The sequence below is a fragment of the Ursus americanus genome, chromosome 1, assembly GCF_024610735.1.
Source record: "Ursus americanus isolate L20-20 chromosome 1, mUrsAme1.1.p, whole genome shotgun sequence".
In the NCBI taxonomy this organism is placed as follows: Eukaryota; Metazoa; Chordata; class Mammalia; order Carnivora; family Ursidae; genus Ursus; species Ursus americanus.
The window spans coordinates 41,375,887-41,394,231 of record NC_142127.1 but is presented as its reverse complement, the minus strand read 5'-3'; the positions used below and the strand labels follow the sequence as shown (position 1 = coordinate 41,394,231).

The 18,345-nt window shown below is 36.0% G+C and overlaps 2 protein-coding genes across 2 annotated transcripts in view; one reads left to right on the top strand and one right to left on the bottom strand.

The window, feature by feature from the left end:
* IFIH1 (interferon induced with helicase C domain 1) overlaps window positions 1-18,345 on the top strand; it is a 52,468-nt gene that overhangs the window by 20,951 nt on the left and 13,172 nt on the right. The window contains exons 4-7 of the mRNA XM_045780757.2: window positions 4,254-4,337; window positions 9,686-9,906; window positions 16,430-16,640; window positions 17,667-17,884. Of these exons, the coding sequence (XP_045636713.1) occupies window positions 4,254-4,337; window positions 9,686-9,906; window positions 16,430-16,640; window positions 17,667-17,884 (734 nt within the window). The remainder of the gene's footprint in view (window positions 1-4,253; window positions 4,338-9,685; window positions 9,907-16,429; window positions 16,641-17,666; window positions 17,885-18,345) is intronic.
* On the bottom strand, window positions 14,812-15,569 carry LOC148110746 (ubiquitin-like). The gene is made up of 2 exons (XM_087868528.1): window positions 15,347-15,569; window positions 14,812-14,957 (listed from the first exon to the last, which is right to left on the bottom strand). The coding sequence occupies exons 1-2, from the start codon at window positions 15,567-15,569 to the stop codon at window positions 14,812-14,814; spliced, it is 369 nt and encodes a 122-aa protein (XP_087724654.1).

The window sequence follows — 18,345 nt, the reverse complement described above, 5'->3', positions numbered from 1 at the left end:
AAATGAAGCATTTTTCCCATGGCTTATGGACTGGTCTTAGACACTTAACTATCATTGTACACAGAGCTGTTCTTTTTTTGTGCTGTTTACAAAATTATTACAGAAAACCCTATCTTTTAATTGGATGAGTATCGTTTTCTTTCATTCCAAAAGAGTTTGATATAAATAACTGCTTTTTTTTTTAACAGTTAGAGATTACCAGCATTTTCTAATCTGTTTTGTAGCCAGCCTTGATATTTTCCCTAGAGGAAATGACACCTATAGAAAAGTTAACTAAACTTATTATATAATATAACTCCAATATTCAAAGCCCATTTAACTAGCAACTTATAAGAATTTAAGATTTGTTTCTCTTCATGATTCATGTCCTTTATCTAATGGAATCATTCTAAAAATAAATGAGAAAGGAGAAACTATTATCTATATTAAAAAAAAATTTAAGAAAAAAAAAGGTTAAGTCACTTGTTAGCAGTGACTGAGCTCAGATCTGGAGACCGATCTGCTTGACTTCTTAGCACAATGTTCTTTTCATGGCAATACCCTGCCTCCAAGTGACTACTCTATTTTATCTGATCTATTTTAAAATCATAGACATGACTTTGTTCATCAGGACATAAGTCCAGATTGACATACTGTGAAAAATACAAAGAATAAAACAAAATAATCCTATATAAATCAGTTGCAGGAATTTTCGGCTTATAAACTCAATAGCCTGGTTTAATTTTGGCATCACATAATCACTTGATCTGACTTTATGTTGTGTGTGTTTGTGTGATTTTTTTAAACATGATTTCTTTAAGTGAATGCAGAAAAAATCTCTGGGGAAGACATTCTTAATGTTATGGGAGATTCAATATATTTTCTTTTATTATTAAAGTTATTTCCTTTAGTACTTCTCTTTCTATGAAATAAAAAAATACATATCAAATGCATAAGAATTCGCTGCCTAGGAAACAAAATTATTTTTGTGTTGAGAAAGTGGAGATTTTATATATCCTCAAAATGACAAAGAAATAGACCTCTATATATTCACTTTCATTTTCATAATTATTTCTAGCAGAATTATTCCAATTAATTTTGTTTAACAAGGATGGAAGTTTTCCTCTTTTATTTGTGTGCAGAAAAGTAAATTTCAAAATTTGTGTGGATGTTTAAATATAAAGTAAATGTAAGTCTATTGATGAAATCAGAAATGTTAGCAAAATAAGACAATCTCTCTACTTTTTTCCCGTCTTGGGAAGATAAACTATTTCAAGATTGATAGAAAATTTGACATTACAATGAAAATGTCTATATGCTTTAAAACAACAACAACAATAACGAGCTTTCATTTCACTTAACACTTGGATATAGGATTGTTTGCTTGTTTATGAAGCTTCGCACAAATCATTAAAAATATTGGAATACCAGGCTTGGATTCAGAAAATGGGGACTCCTCGCTCCACGCCATTCTAGCTGTGTGATCAGGATAAATGATTTAACTTCTCTGGGCCTCGGTGTGTCATCTGTAAAACCAAGGTGATGATGGGTATCTACCACATAGGACGTTGAGGTTTAGAGTGTAATTTACATCTGTGAAGGCACCAAGCTCAGTGTCTTCCTGACACACTGCAGATTTGTTTGTAAGATCAAAATAATCCACGTAATCCACTTAATAATACCCTATTTTTGGTAGCAACTTTCTTTAATATTTATAAATTAATCACGCACATTGCACTAAACAGCTACCCCAAACGTACATATGCTAAAGCAAAGCTTGGGGAAAACCTTGACTTTACCTATATACAAAGTACTTTTAAGATTGTTGTTCAACTGCTAGTGATTAGAGAATGAAATGAAAATCAAGTATAATTTCCATTTGTATTACACTTAATGGGAGACTTAAAGATACAGGGTCAGATTTTAGATCATACTTGTTAGTATTGTTTCGTATTTTTGGTATTATCTTCAGTTCTCATCCATATTTAAAACAACAAATGAAAGGCATATCAAAATTTACTTTTTTGCTTCAGAAATCTTAGTCTATATTTCTAGATCTAGAATTATCCTTCCAATGACATTTTCCCCAACTCATTTTACACCTTGCCTTTTCCTTATAAATCTTATTCTCTTTTCATCAGTACATCTGCCCAAAACGCTCTTCTGCTTGACAGTTCTATCCCACACTCGCCTCTAAGCTTCTAACAAGGCATACCTCTGGGAATTGCAAAGTGCCATATTTAAAATCTCTCAGTGAGATATACAGGTTTTCCCGTGTGATCATAAGGGATTCCTCAAATCTGAGTTTGAGAGCTAATCTACGACAACTGGTAGGCACAGTATTTTCACATTAGTATATTTATGTTGTGCTAATATACTTAAACAGTATGTATGTCCATTGAGAATTTTTCTACAAATTTCTTATCAGCTTTCTTTTAACTTTTAAGAAAGATGTCTTACATATTTGATTGGCATGGGCTATAATTCCATTATATTTCCCTCTGACTAGGCTTATCCAAGTGGGAAGGGAGATGTCACAGATGTCTCAGACGCTCAGGGAGTACTAGTCAGCAATAAAAAGGAACAAATTACTGATAGAAACAACGTGGATGCATCTCGAACGTCTTACGCTAAGTTGAAGAAGTCGAACGGAGGTTACGTACTGTGTGAATCCATTTATTAACATTCTGAAGAAGGCACAACTGTAGGGACAGAAACTAAATCAGGGACTACTAGGGGGCAGCAGGAGAGAAATGACAACAAAGGGGCCTGAGGGGGCTTCTGAGGTGATAGAAAAGTCTTGCTTGTGATGGTGGTTGCAAAACTGTATACATTTGTCAGACTCATCAAACTAAAACCTACCTAAAAGAACAACCTAAAAGGAGTGATTATAAAGATAGATAAAAAGATAAATTAAACCTCAATGCACCAACTTAAAAAAATAACTGATTAAGGAAAAAGAAAATACTTGTAGTTTTGAGGAGTTGTACACTGTCTCTCTCCAGAGACGTTTTATTGATAATAAACTATGTGCGTTTTTCAACCATTTCTATTTCTAGCCCTAAATGTGTGACACTCGGACTAGTTTTAGGTGGCGAAAGGCTACCTTAATGTAATTTATTTAGTGCATTTGGAAGCTTTAGCATGAAATGATAATTATGTAACAAGTGTAAATATTATGAAATGTTATTAATTGTAAGAAGAACATTATTTAATGGAACTCGTGCCCTAATAATATGCCAAGTCCTTGATTTTTATTTCATTTTCCAATCATCAGCAATTGAGCTACAGTGCTAAGAGCTTCTTGTACCTAACATTACTTAGTGGTTATCAAATTCTAGGAGGCGCATTGTACTAGCCCCACTTTAACTAACGGCGAGCCAGGCTCAGAGCAACCTCAACAGCAAATTTCACAAGTCCTGATTCCAGAGCCGACGTTTGTTGCCATCTTTCATTTACTTTTACGAGTTTAGCAATAGTTCTGATCCTTGTGGATAAGATCGCATAAGTCCTTGGCAATAAACTATAAAGAGGGAAGTCTTCCCTAGAGGGGAAAAAAAAAAAAAAGATTTTCAAAAGGAATTGATACTGAGTACTGAAAACCAGTCATCAGGATTAACAAATTAAGGGAATGCTCTTGCCGTCCATCGTAACTGTCACTTTTTGATGGAAGCTTAGGTTAATTGTAGTAAAGGAAAACATTTATTTCCAACCTCACAGAAGCTTCCAGTACGACTGCAATGCCAGGCTTTAAAGAGATTCTTTTTGAGAAAATTCTTTTCGAGATTTTTAAAGTTATGTGTATCACTGAACTGTTATTTTCATAACCAATTAATAGAACCACGTACTTGATTAACTTTCCATACTTTATTAATTCCCTATCATATTACATTAAAATAACTCCGTGGTTACTATAGAGCACTTTTTGTTTCAATGCCATTATCAAGCCTAGATTTTCTTTTCTTGGACAAAATTTCCATGTGGGGGGACAACAAAAGCCATCAATGTTTACAGGTCTGTAGTTGCTCTCACGTCGGACGTGCGGTGCTTCAAGTAGGTTTATGTGTTTGATTCGCTCCCCAGCAGCTGCTCATTCATGGCGGAGTCTGTAAATGGTGCTTGCCAGAAATTCTTACCTTTTATTCCTCATCGTCTGGGTGTGCCTTTTCCACTTGCATTGAACTGTATGCACTGTGTGCTGTAGAGGTGTGCAGTTAAAATACGTTGATTCTCAGAAATATTTTAAAAATATTTTAAAATGTTTTCCTTTGCAGAATCAGACACAAGTTTGGCAGAAGGAAGTGTCAGCTGCTTAGATGAAAGTCTTGGACATAACAGCAACATGGGAAGTGATTCAGGTACTGCCTAACTGTTGTGTAAACTTAAAAAGTGTGAAATAAGACGCCATATAGTGGAAAGCATGGGGGCTGTTCATACCCTCCCTAATGGATTTATGCAATTAAAGCAATTCTTTTCTACAGTTGAAGTCGTTTTGGAACTTTGCCATTCACTTTCTTTAAAAGTACAACTTATAAAAGTCTTAGACTCAAGCTCTCTCGTTTTTGATCCAGTCCTTATCTTTTTGGTGCAGATAAGAGCATGCATATGCCACATTCCATAGAGTTAGGTCATCTCTTATTTTTGCTATCTGTTTCAGTTAATTGGACTGCATTTAAGTCATGTATTTGGTTTGGTATGTGTGTTCCCGTGCCCTGCTTTTTTTTTTTTTTTAATTAAAAAAATTTCTCATTTTAAATGAGAAGAATTAATACTGTCAATAAGATGATTATGACTCTAGGTTAACCGCAAGTAACAAGAGTCCTTTTATTTTTTATGTATTTTTAAAATTTTATTTAAATTCAATTAATTAACATATAGCATATTATTAGTTTTAGAGGTAGAGTTTAGTGATTCATCAGTTGCATACAACACCCAGGGCTCATTCCATCACATGCCCTCCTTAAGGCCCATCACCCAGTTAACAAGAGTCCTTTTAAAATGAAAAACTAAAAATTACACATGTAGTTAAAAGAGTTTCAATTTGTTTAAATATCTCTTACAGAGAAGTCAAGTTTCCAAAAATATTTTTGTCACTAAATGAGGACTGTATCAGGTGTTTCCCAAATTGCTCTGTTAGTTGGCTATCACTCCAACAATAAATGAGAGTGCCTCTTCCCAGTCCTACACTTCAGCAATACTTCCTGTTATCGGATTGCCTAAATTCTGTCAGTCTGGTCGATTTCACATTGCTTCTGTCTGTTGTTTGAATGTGCAATTCCAATGATTACTACTGAACTAAAATGTTAGCATTTTCTAAGAAGAGGTGATAGATCCTCAGATATCTGGTATACACCTTTGCATATTTGTCTGTGCGTTTGATCTATTTCATAATTAAAATTAACAAATTATAAATGAACAAAAAATGCTTTGCAATGTGGCCAGCTAAGAATCAGTAGGAAACTGGCAAATTAAGAAACACAAATTACTTTATTATTCATTTGTTCTGTGATTGAGTTGTAGAAAACACTCAGAAAATATTGTGTATTTCAGATTTCCCTGCGTTGTCAGAAGAATTATAGAAATTTAGCTAGAAGAGTCCTTAAGGGACAAAATCGTTTACGTAAAAACAGTCGTCTGCCCTAAAAGCTTTCCAAGATTTTAAAGGGTTAATTCATTTTCTGTTCACTGCACTCAGTGCTTATTGAGTTATTGCCCTGTGCTTATTTCTGCGGGTTATATTTGATTTTTCCATGCTTGTTATACAGTTGTTAGATTTAACAATTAACATTTCTATTAAATGTTATTGATGTTAGAACTCAGAATATGTTCTAGCTAATATTTAACATCTTTATGGTTGTTTTAAGCTTCTGGACCTCATCCTAATTTTTATTTGTCTAAGTAAGGGCATTTCAACAATATTCATTCATTCAATAAATATTTAATGGGCATCCTCTATGTGATGGGCATTTTGTCTATTTAGGGCTGTTAGCAAATGTAACTATTTGCTGATTTTCAGTCCTCAATGTGGCATGAAAGACGTGATAAATCTGAACGCAACCTACTTTTAAAAAGCAAATACATTTTCAAAGGCAAATGCATTTGAAGACAAACACATTTTCAGAGGGCACCCGTTGACGTTCTAGATGGGGTCAGTGCTTAGAAACAAAGAATTACTGTGCATGGTGGGTGGTAAAATTCAGAATTCATAAAATTATGAAATTCCTTTCCCTCAGGTGAATGATATAGACCAAAGTAGAAGTCAGTGCAAAAAAAGGATTAGATACATTGCAAATTGGTAAACATATATTGAATTTCTGAAAAGCATTACGATGTTTGGGATAATGTTTTAACTTTTGAGGTTGACATTTAAAGGGACTGTATCCCATATGTCCTTTGTCCGCCTTCAACAATTACATAGTGGGACATAAGGATCATGGATGTGACCCAATACCATAACATTATGTTCCTCTGTGGAAGTGTTACATCATACTAAAACATGAGTAATAATGCTCTTAAAGTTTAAATATTCTCATTACGCTATGGAAGGCTTTTTTGTTTTTCTGTCTCTCATTTTTAGAGAGATATACTGCATCTCACAAAGTGGCAATATTTTTGGCAATACGCATTGTCCTGATATGTAGAAAGTGTTTCCTTACTATTTCGAGGTAATACCTATTAATATTTGTCCAGCTGGAATGGCGTGTTTTTCCGTAGTTACATACTATAGGTAAAGAAATACTTTGTCGATTTCAAACACATGCAGTGACAGACCTTTTCTCTCCAAGAATAACTCAGCTGTCAAAATCAATGTGAGAATGAAATGTGCCACATGGTGTAGTTCCAATAAAATGTTATTATTTAAGTCCTATTTGATTTTATTTTTTGACCATTTATATGGTATAGTAAAATTTCAAGGTCTTCCATCAGTATTTGTTGTAGAGGAAGGGCACAATGTAATTCAAAGCTTGTGCATATTTTAAATACCACATTCATTATTGCATTTAATTGATTTTGCTTTTTCAAAGCAAGCCAAAAAGAAACAAAAAAAACAAACAAACAAAAACCCAAACATTTCTTTTATAAAGGAAATTGGCTCCTAGCTCATTGACACCAGCCCAGTTCTCTCCTTCTGGTGACAGAGAAAATTCTCTTTTCATTGCTTATGTGGATAAATTCTTCCATCCCTATGTCAGAGGATGTGATAAGGCAAGAATCAGGCTGAATATTTAGCACTCACCCAGCTCTTCTTTGGATGCTGTTCTCACAATGAATCCAACTCTTATTTTTTTTTTCCATGTTCACTCTGTGCTTCTCTTTTAAACTTGGGGCTACCTATCAAGTTTCCCGGACTTGACTCAAAAGTATAGATGTGAATTGAGTTATCTAATAGCCCTACATTTTTAGTGGCAGCAGGATAGTACTTTAGACTCTGAAGTCCTTGAAGATAAGGACTATATTCCTGGGACTGCATGGCATGCAATTAGGGCACCCCGTAAATATTTGCTGCAGAATGAACTGGTGGTACATGATGAGTTAAGTAGCAGTGAAACAACATGAGTTTCGCTCCAGAATCAAATTTTGAACATGATAGCCCTTTTAACATCTTAACTCATCTTACATTTATTAGTACAATAAATATCTAGCATGCATAAGTGGTGTCGATGTTTCACTCTTTTGACTTAGTCTTAGATTACTTCAGGAAGAGACAGAAAATTACTCTAGGTTTCTCTTTTTAATTTGTGTTACCCAAGGGTATAGTAGTAAGCATGAAAAACAAAAAGGAAAACTGATTATTTAAAGAGGTACCTGCAACTATTAGGAGAGAAGCAGAATTTTATTATTTTTTTTTAAATCCATGCAAATATATACCTAGAGTGAAATTAAAGGGAATTTGCTAATCTTTTTTAAGCGATTTCCTAAATTAAATATCAATTTAGCAAAAGTAGATTCCTGGATCTTGGTGTTACACACAATTTAAAGGACATCTTCCTTTGCAAATATTTTTGCTCCTTTGGAAAAGTTAGGTAATCAATGCTGGGAATATAGGCAGAATATTAGAATTTTGATAATCTATAAAAGCCACTTAGCAGAGGAGTAAAGTTATTCTTAAATAAATTTGAACCTTACATAAAGATAATAGACGATGAATGATTATGGTTACTGTAGAGTTCAAAGCAAGCATAGAGAGCAAACTTGTAAACGTGTATCTTTAAATGCTGGTGATCTTAAATGGGTTTTTCCTGAAAATCGTATTAAATGAATCAGCAGATGATCCAATGATAACTTAAATGTATTGCTTCTTTGTTTACTCATCCATACAGAAGGCAAATTTCCTGCCAGGTTAGGAGATGACTCTTACTAAGTGATATTTGGTGTGAATTTTCCTACCTGTGCAGATAGTACTATCACAACAAGCTAAAACCCATTAAAATAGAATCATCCAGTTGCTGAAATGGAACCATCAGCAATTTTTGTGAAGTTAATGGGATTTTGTTAGTTTAGTTTTATTGCAATCATTGATAAGAGAAGGAACACTTCATGTGTAATGAAGTACTAAGTGCTATCATTTCATTTTTTCTTATGATTACATAAAGCAAAAGATGGGCTTTTAAATTGATATAATATTTATTTTACTGCATTCCACGTGATACATTATACATTTTTGATCTTTTTGCCCGGGTCAACGTAGATAAATATGATCACTTTTAAACAAAGTGTGTTTAAACCAAGATATGTCATAACAATTTTATTCTGATGTTCAAAAAATTAATATATGTTAGTACTTTATGAGAATTTTAAATTTAGAAATCTGTGTTAATTGGAAATGTTTTTAATGTGTCACACTTTGAGTTTCAGGAAAATATGAATACGGGGAGAATACATATAAGGAAGGGATAAAGATCACAATTCAAAACAAAATGCCGAAACGAGTCACAATTCAGTTTAAACCAACAAAATCGTTTTTCATCTTTTGATGAAAACCTATCAGTTAAAGGCTTGCATGGGATGAGTTTTTTCCCCTTCTCCCTAAATGTGGCTTCTGTTTAAGCTAGCTACCTCACACGGCAAAAATAGGATTTTTTTTTTTTTTTTGCCATTTTAGATATTTGAGTAAGATAGATAGATAGATAGATAGGCAGGCTTTTGGGTATTTGGTTGTCAGATAAAGTTTTTCAAATGAAGGAAAGTACCATCAGCTATAATATCTTCTTTGCAATAAAAAATAAGGGGGGTGGTGATACAGAACAATGACTCATTCTTTCCCAGTTCCTCTTGATTCGTAGGTGGCAAGACTACAGAGAAGCAAGTAGGGCATAAGGGCTCAACGAAGAACTGGAAAGCCTGATGCATTAAGAACCATTCCTGCCCATCTTGTACAGCAGTCCTTCTTGCAGCTTCCCCTGGCTTTGCTCACTCTGAAAAGACTCTCCCATGTTGCCTCCCCTCCTGTCCTCCATCCTGTTAATTCACTCCCTCTGCACCTCCGCCCCCAGGCCACTTCCGGGATGGGGTGCCTGGGTCGACCCCACAGATGTCAACGGAGAGCTGACACCCATATGGTACAGAAAATAGAAAAATGGATTGGTTTGGACCACACATGAAAAGGAATTTAAACCACAAGACGCCTATGTTGGGTCTTAGACTTCCTAGCCTTAGTTATTTTATTGCCCGTTCCCTTATTTTTCTACCTTTTAATTTCCTTCAGACGAAGAGAATGTGGCAGAAAGAGCATCGCCTGAGCCAGAACTGCATCTCAGGCCTTACCAAATGGAAGTCGCCCAACCAGCCTTGGAGGGGAAAAATATCATTATATGCCTCCCTACAGGGAGTGGGAAAACCAGAGTGGCTGTTTACATTGCCAAGGATCACTTGGACAAGAAGAAAAAGGCATCTGAACCTGGAAAAGTTATAGTCCTTGTCAATAAGGTATTCAAATAGCACATAATACAACAGTGTTCATTTTCACTTTATTTTTCTGACGCATTTGTAAAATGACATGTGTAACAATGGATCACACAGACCTAATGTAATTAAGAGGAATGTCAAAATAAGTAATTTATTTTATTTTAAATCTTTGCTTTTACAGATACAAGTTATTAGCTTTTAAAACGAATTTTTTCATAACACCAGAGCATAAATCAAATAGCTATTATTTATGTGTAAAGAATAATACATTTACCCAGATATTCCTTAAGGTTAACTGGTGCTAATTTAAGTTGTCGTGTACATGGACATGAATGGCCTCAGAATGCGACTGGAATCTAGGGTCAGATACTGTCTTTTGGAGTCTCTTTAACTGTTGACCCTTAGTCAAAGGTGGTAAGTCCTCCTTACCAGAATGTATATCATTTGTTTGAAGACAAAGAGAAAATTAAGTGACCATTTGGCTTTTCTAAATCAAGTTAAAAAGGAAAATAGAGGGACACCTGGGTGGCTCAGTCGGTTAAGTGTCTGCCTTTGACTCAGGTCATGATCCCAGATTCCTGGGATTGAGCCCCATGTCAGGTTCTCTGCTCAGTGGGGAGGCTGCTTCTCCCTCTGCCTGCTACTGCCCGCTACTGCCCCTGCTTGTGCTCTCTCTCTCTGACAAATAATAAATAAAATCTTTTTTTTAAAAAAAGGAAAATAGATAACCAACTTTCAAGAATTATGTATAGATGTTACTTGAAATGCAACTGAGGTTTTCCTCTAATAATTTATATTTTGGGGTATTTAAAGAACAATCTTCATAAGTAGGTTTAAGTCTTCTTCACTGTAAAACAAAATCTAGTTATCTGAGCTTTATTCAGATAAATGAGTTTATTAATTTATACATCTATATGTTGGGCAGATTAATCTTTACTTTTGTGTAGTAGAATTGAGTATACATTTCCATGGTCAGACGTAGTCTTTTTTCTATTACTTACAATAACTAGATTTTCATCATTTCCTTTACCAAAAATATAGTAATAGACTATACAGCTTTTCTATATTCTTGGATTTCTATTATGCCAAAGATTTTAGTTACAACCTGCCTTTCGGGACCAAAGAAACATACTCAAAATCTACGATCTGAATAATTTTTATCATGTAGTTCAAATGCATTTTGTATCTATCTGCTAAGTCGAAAAGCCTCTTCTTCATACTTGAATGCCTACTATTAAAACAGTTTTATTTCTCTTGTGACAGTAGTGATACGTTAGAATTTATTTGTGAATAGCCGTTCATGTATTGTCTTTATAAAGGACATTATCTTTGGAAAAAAAAGGAATCTAGCTTTGAATACATCTTCTACCCACCAGTAGTTTGACCTTGGACAAACTCCTAATTTCTCCTTGCTTTAGTCTCCTCATCTGTAAAATGAACAAAATAATACTACCCTATACAGTTGCTCTGAAATTTAAATTAGATAATCTATCTTAAGCCTGGGAATGACTCAGTAGGTTTTAGTTCTTTCTCCCACTCCCTCTTCCTCACCTCTGTAACTAATTAAATGGAACTCCTTAACCAGTGAACAGGGTCTTAATTGCCAGGTTTTGAGGAAAGAACAAAGTTAACTGTATTTGAAGATACTTCAGCTGCAGCTCTTGATACCATTTGAATATTCTGCAGTTTCCTCAAACTGAGGCTTCACTATCTCCCTCCCTAAAGGCTCTCCTTCCCTCCTTAACTGTCTCTTTGTTGGTTACACCACCCCCTCCAAAGCATGAAGCCTCAACACCTAGGAGATATTTTTTAATTCATCTGCTTCCTTCTCTTCTCTGATCAGGCCACAGGGTCATAAACTCTTAGAGCTGAAAGAGGACTTCACGATCCAGCTGTCATCTCATCTCTTGCCTCTGCTGGGTAGGCTGGGCTATCCAGGAAGTCCCGCTTTTAAAAAGATAGCTTGATCCATTCTTTGAATGACTGGCACTGGTGGAAAGCCCTCCCAAAATCTGTTTCTCAGGAATCCACACTCATTGGTTAGAGTTCTTTCCAGTGTGATTATACAGAGTAAGAATTAATTCTCCTGCCTCGTGACTGCCCTTCACATAGAGATAGCAGCAATGTGGCTCCTAAGTCATTTTTCTTTTTGTTCCCTGGGATAAATATTCCCAGTTCCTTTAACTCTTTTTTGTATAATATGGTTTCATCATCCTGAGTGCCGTTTCTGAGACGTTTATTTAGGACCTTCTTCAAATACAGCATCCAGAGTTGGGCAGAATGCTAAAGATACGGTCTCATCGGTGCAGACTGTAAGAGAGTTGAGATGTGACTCTAAGCCCATGACAAGGTCTGCTTTTTCACCGGTGCCGGCACCCACAGACTCATCTGGAGTTTGCCATAAACTAAAAGCCTCAGCTTCTTTTTTGTCTGAAAATCTGTTAAACTAGAACTCTTTTAAGTTGTTTTTGTGCAGTTAATTTCTAAATGCAAATACTTAGGTTCATTTCTTCATCTTATGCACATTGATTGATGGTTGCAGATTTCAGGTTTGTGTATGTGTCTAATGCACCTTGTTCTCACAATGACTCCTCCTCCCAGTGCTGTATGCGCATCACAAGTCTTTCATCTCATTGCATCTGCGGGATTCTTACAAATCCACATTTGCAGCCAAGTTTAAATGTTGAATTATCCTCACTAATTATTCGTATTCACTGCACTGTTGTGTAGACACTTAAGGACATTAAGTCTAATTCATCATCTTCTTCTCTATTGTTTTTCCCTAAGAATTACCTGAAATCCGTCCACTAGTTCTTCCATATATGTCATAGTTGTTTATCATCGAATTTCTTTCAATTTTAAAGTAACTTGAGCTTCAGTTCTCTTCAGTTGAGTCTGGCCCTTTATGTCACATAACCTTAGTTCTGATTTGGCTTAATAGATGGTATTGTAACCCTTGATCCTGAAAAGAGAAATCCTGTCCTCTCTAACATCGTTTACTTTCATCTCCCTGCCTCCATGCTTTCCAAAGTTATCGCCTTCAAATGCAGGGAGAAATGAAAACACCACCTGTGTTCCCAGACTTTCTATTTCCTATCTAGGGCTTCAACATCACGAGAGATAAATCCCAGGTTCCTTCAGATGCTATAATGCAGCCCCATATGATTCAGCAGAAGTGGGTAGCAGTTGGGTTTGATTAGTCTTGGCAGGCACTCTGTCACATCTCAGGAAAAGGCTCCAGGAGGACCACACACCTCCCAATTAGCCATGTCAGACTTGCATCTGGCTTTCTCTGTGTCCTTCAGTAGGAAGTCAACGCCACCCAGAGTGAGTATCAGGATTTCCAACACCTGCTACCTCCTGTAAAAACTTATTTTTGTTCTGTAGACCAGAAGATACTGCTTCTTTAGAAGGTCTTGACTCATCCTTTATGGGCAGAACCCCAGGTTGCTATGTCACCCCATGGTGTAGAGATTCTTAAATCATTCAGCAGCATGAGGGGATTTAAAGACAAACCCAAGGCAGATCCTGTTCTCAGGAATCTACAATCTAAGAAATGAGAGATGTGTATTAATAATATGATAATGAATATTGCACTTTAAGATACAGAATTAATTATTGTTGTTGTATCTCATTAAATCCACACAGCTACTTTGTGAGGTAACCATAAGTGTCCTTGTTTCACCCATCAGAAAACTGGGGCTCTGAGGCTTTACTTGGTCTGTCAGGGCTCATCCTGCCAATAAGTAGCAGAGCTGAAACCTGAACCCTTATCTTCTGAAGCCAACGGGCCTTCTTTTTTCACTATACTGATGGAATGAAAGGATCAGCAAAGTATCAGGGAAGTTTTCTGAGGACCAGAAAAATGACAGCCTCTATTTCGTTAAGTTTTCACAACAGTGATACCATAGGTTAACATTATCCTCATTTTCTCGATGTAGCAATTGAAACGATTGAAATGATTCAGTAGCTTGTCCAAGGTCACATCATAAGTAAGCAGCTAGAGTAGTGTTCACGGCTGACCTTCTCTCCTCTGGATCTTGCTCTCTCTTCCCACTCAGCTTAATTTTCATTCTCTTCTTCAGTCTTTCTTACTTCCTCCTCAGATTATATCCTCTGTCTTGTGTAAGTAGAATGCAAAGAATAGTTCTAGAAAAATGTGTCAGAAATGACTTTGTGTAAGAGAGAGAACAACTGCGGTTCTCACAGTTTAAAGGCTTACTGTCACATGAGAGGTTTCATATAAGTGCAGGTTATGTACACAGAATTGTGTCCCTAGAGATGGTCCCTAGGTTCAGTGGCCCTTTGGTGGGGCCCAGGAGTCTGCATTTTCCAAATCTCTCAAGTGATTTTGTGGCAGATGGACCAGAGACTTTACTTTGACAAAAAACAAACAAACAAAAATAAAACAAAACAAAAAATAAAAACACTAATGGAAAGTTTCTCTTCTTATTTTTCTCACCTCGTATTATTTTCTTCCACTTACCAAACTTGGTTATTAATTTTAGGTCCACACTGTTTCCTTGAAATTCATAGATTCCATTTTACCCCTTCCCTCTCCAAATTCACTCTTAGATAACTGCATTATTTACACTAAATGATAATACAAAGCATTGTTCTTTGTACACTGTTTTCAGCCAGGGATATCAGCCAGCCCTCATTTTACACGGAAGTGGGGCCCACCTCAGGTAAAAAGATGAATAACGCATGTTCTGCAGACCAATGGAAAGATAACCATTGATCACATTATCTGGTAATTATATTATGAGGAGTATAATGCTTATTCTTTGATGCTGGCCCTTGAAACTCTTCCTGCCAACTCTCTGTTTGCCACACTGTACATCCCTAGGCTCCTGTGGGAAAAATTCTTGAGGGTATAACCTTCAAGTTGGCCTGGTTATTCCTTTCCCTAATCTAGGAGGTATTCTAAACGACTGGTAATGTGTAACATTGAGGGGTCAGCTCCACCACCCCAGCAGATACTGCGATATACAGAGAGCCAGCTGAAAGGGCTTCTTTTTGCTGCCATGTGACAAAACCTTTGTTAACATTTTCAACAGGTTCAGCTGTTACTGAAAGTGGTAATTTAATTTTTAAATTTAAAATTAAATAGCAAATGGTTATAATGTAGAGTAATGCCATCACGAGGGAGTGTAAATGCAAGACTGATGGCAGGGAGGACATTAGGAGAAGGAAGGGAAAAATGAAGGGGGGAAAACAGAGAGGGAGACGAACCATGAGAGACTGTGGACTCCGGGAAACAAACTGAGGGTTTTAGAGGGGAGGGGTTGGGGGGATGGGCTAGCCCGGGGATAGGTATTAAGGAGGGCACGTATTGCATGGAGCACTGGGTGTTATATGCAAACAGTGAATCATGGAACATTACATCAAAAACTAATGATGTACTGTATGGTGACTGACATAACACAGTAAAAAGAAAAAAAAAGAATTAAATAGCCACCCCTCAGGCAGAGGACCAAGAATAGGGTTGATACTTTCTGGATATTGTAGTCAGAAAGAATGTGGCCATCTTCCAGCTCCTTGTCTGCAAACATGAGCCTCTGCTGGCCAGGGGGTATGCCTTCTTTATCCTGGGTCTTGGCCTTCACATTCTTCATGGTATCTCTGGGTTCCAACTCCAGGGTGATGGTCTTGCCGGTCAGGGTCTTCATGAAGACCTGCATTTTGACTTGCCAGTGAATGCAAAGATACTGTGAATCGCCAATTACATTGAGTAACCTCAATGCCAACATACTCCCATCAGTAATGCCAGTCACCTCTGAAAGATTTCCACTTATTTTGTCAATCTGTTTGCTCTTTTGTTCTTTCTCAGCCACCAAAGCTATTTTAGTGGTCTATCCCTTCATCTCACATCTGCTCTCCTAGGCAGTGTCTTACCTCCTCACTTTTGGTTCTCTGCTCCCTTCAGATTTTTAGGCATGTTGCCTCTGGCCCCATTCCAAAACAAACAGCAGGAATAAATCAACACTAAACACAACTCACAAGGGTCCTATGAACTATTACACTAAATGTAAAATATTCTGCATGGTACGCACAGCCCTTTATAGCCAGGCCCTGATCTGTGAAATCAGAATTTATTTCTTATCCAGCCTTGGTTTTAATTCATCTTGTCACTGACCCATGGTTTACTAGATTAAAATTCTTTCTAAACCCTTCTTTTGAGTACTCAGTTACTTCTGCCTCTTTGCTGTCACTTTGTATGTATTTCTATGAGGGAATTATTACACTGTGTTTTAATAATTTGTGGTTTTTTGTTGTTTAGTCTTAGTCTATGTGCTCAGCTAGACTGAGTTTCTCAAAGTTGTCAGCCATATCTTAAACATCGTTATGTCTTAGATACAATGTCTACACCTAATAGGCATTCAGTAAATGTTTATTGACAAATTCATGAATGTAATCATGGATAGGTTGTTATGCTTAATTAACTGATAATGTAAACACCTCTGATAATGCTTGCCACATAGTAGGACTCCTTTTTCTTTGACCATGCTCTCCCTCTCTTTTTAATTTGTCATTTTTAAAGGTGCCACTAGTTGAACAGCTCTTCCGCAAAGAGTTTGAACCATTTTTGAAGAAATGGTATCATACAATTGGATTAAGTGGTGATACCCAGTTGAAAATATCATTTCCAGAAGTTGTCAAAACCTATGATGTTATCATCAGTACAGCCCAAATCCTTGAAAATTCTCTTTTAAATTCAGAAAAAGGAGAAGATGATGGTGTCCAGTTTTCAGGTTGGTTGAAGTGGTATTTTTTGGAAAAAGAAGAATTAGTAGTAATATTGACGATAATACAGAGGCTGTATTAGTTAAATAATTTTGAAAATGCTGATTTAAAATGATTATCTCTGATTTAGGGGTGCTTGAGTGGCTCAATTGGTTAAATGTCTGACTCTTGATCTCCGATCAGGTCTTGGTCTGAGGGCGTGAGTTCAAGCCCCGTGTTGGGCTCCACACTGTGTGTGGAGCCTACTTAAAGAAAATAAAAATAAAAAGATTATCTCTGATTTAGATTGTCTTGCATTGCTTAAGTTTTCATTAAAACTCTTCTACTTTCTTGGGAAAACACAAAAGTTATAATACATTTTTAATTAGATCACTTTATTTACATAAGAATGCAGTATTAAATCAAGCACTCACTGGAGTTTCCATTTACTTTTTATTTCTAGGTACCAAGATATTTTCATATGCTAATGACACTGTTAGATATGCCATCTTTTCCATAGAATTAAATACAATTCTTTCTATTTTGTGGGGAAAGGGAAGAGAAAGTGAGAGAAAGAGAAAGAAGTATAAATAATCATTATAATCATTGTAATAATTAAATGCAATGTTAAAACAAGGCAAAACGATCTCTGTTTAAATGGTATGGTTCTCATTTGACATTAAAAAAACCCTCATCAACTTAAAATTTAATGTTTTATTAAAGAACAAAAGTGTAATCCTTATTAATTTTGGGGAGTAAGGCAGGGATTGAATCCCACCCCTTAACACTTTTTACCTTTATAAACTTTCCGAAACTAATCTCTTAAATAGGGATAATAACTAACAAGAATAGTTTCATAATTAATATAAGTGGACCTCTGGATGTACAGGTGACTAACATAGTCACATTACCCTCTTAAAAAGTGAGAGGTCTGTGCCAGGATTCTGCTGAAGAAAAGACATCCCTGTGGCAGTTCAGTTTACTACATTTAAGGTACTTTTTTTCACTCTACGTTGCTGGTATGGACAAATGAACCACTTGGATTTTCTTTTAAGACTTTTCCCTCATCGTCATTGATGAATGCCATCACACCAACAAAGAAGCAGTCTATAATAACATCATGAGGCGTTACTTGAAACAGAAGTTGAAAAACAATAAACTCAAGAAAGAATGCAAACCGGTGATTCCCCTACCTCAGATACTAGGACTAACGGCTTCACCAGGTGTTGGAGGAGCCAAAAAGCAAGCTGAAGCCAAGGAACACATTTTAAAAGTAAGCCATTAACTTTATGTAAAACAACAATAGCAATGACAACAACAACAACAACAACAACAAAAAAAAACCCCTAAAGCAAATGCCAGTGCTTCTTGGGCTTTTTGAGTAAGATTTGGTCCAAGTGCCACGGAGTGCATAAAGGAAGGTACTCTGCGATCATCGGTTAAGTGAAATCCATATGTTTTAGTTAAAGTAAATATATTCAATCTTTTACAAAACAGTAATATGCCTTAAATTACTATGGCACAGAAAAATATCACAAAAATTATGGAGTGCAGATAGAATCAATGAAAAATTGGGACAAATGAAATACCTTATTTTAAATATCTACTCCTATTGTTAAACTTGATGATCCATTTGATATAGAAATATCCACAAACTATGAAAATTTCTAATTTTCATAATACTCCATGAGTTTCAAAATTGCATATTTTCTTCTGTGCCTTTTTTGTTCTATG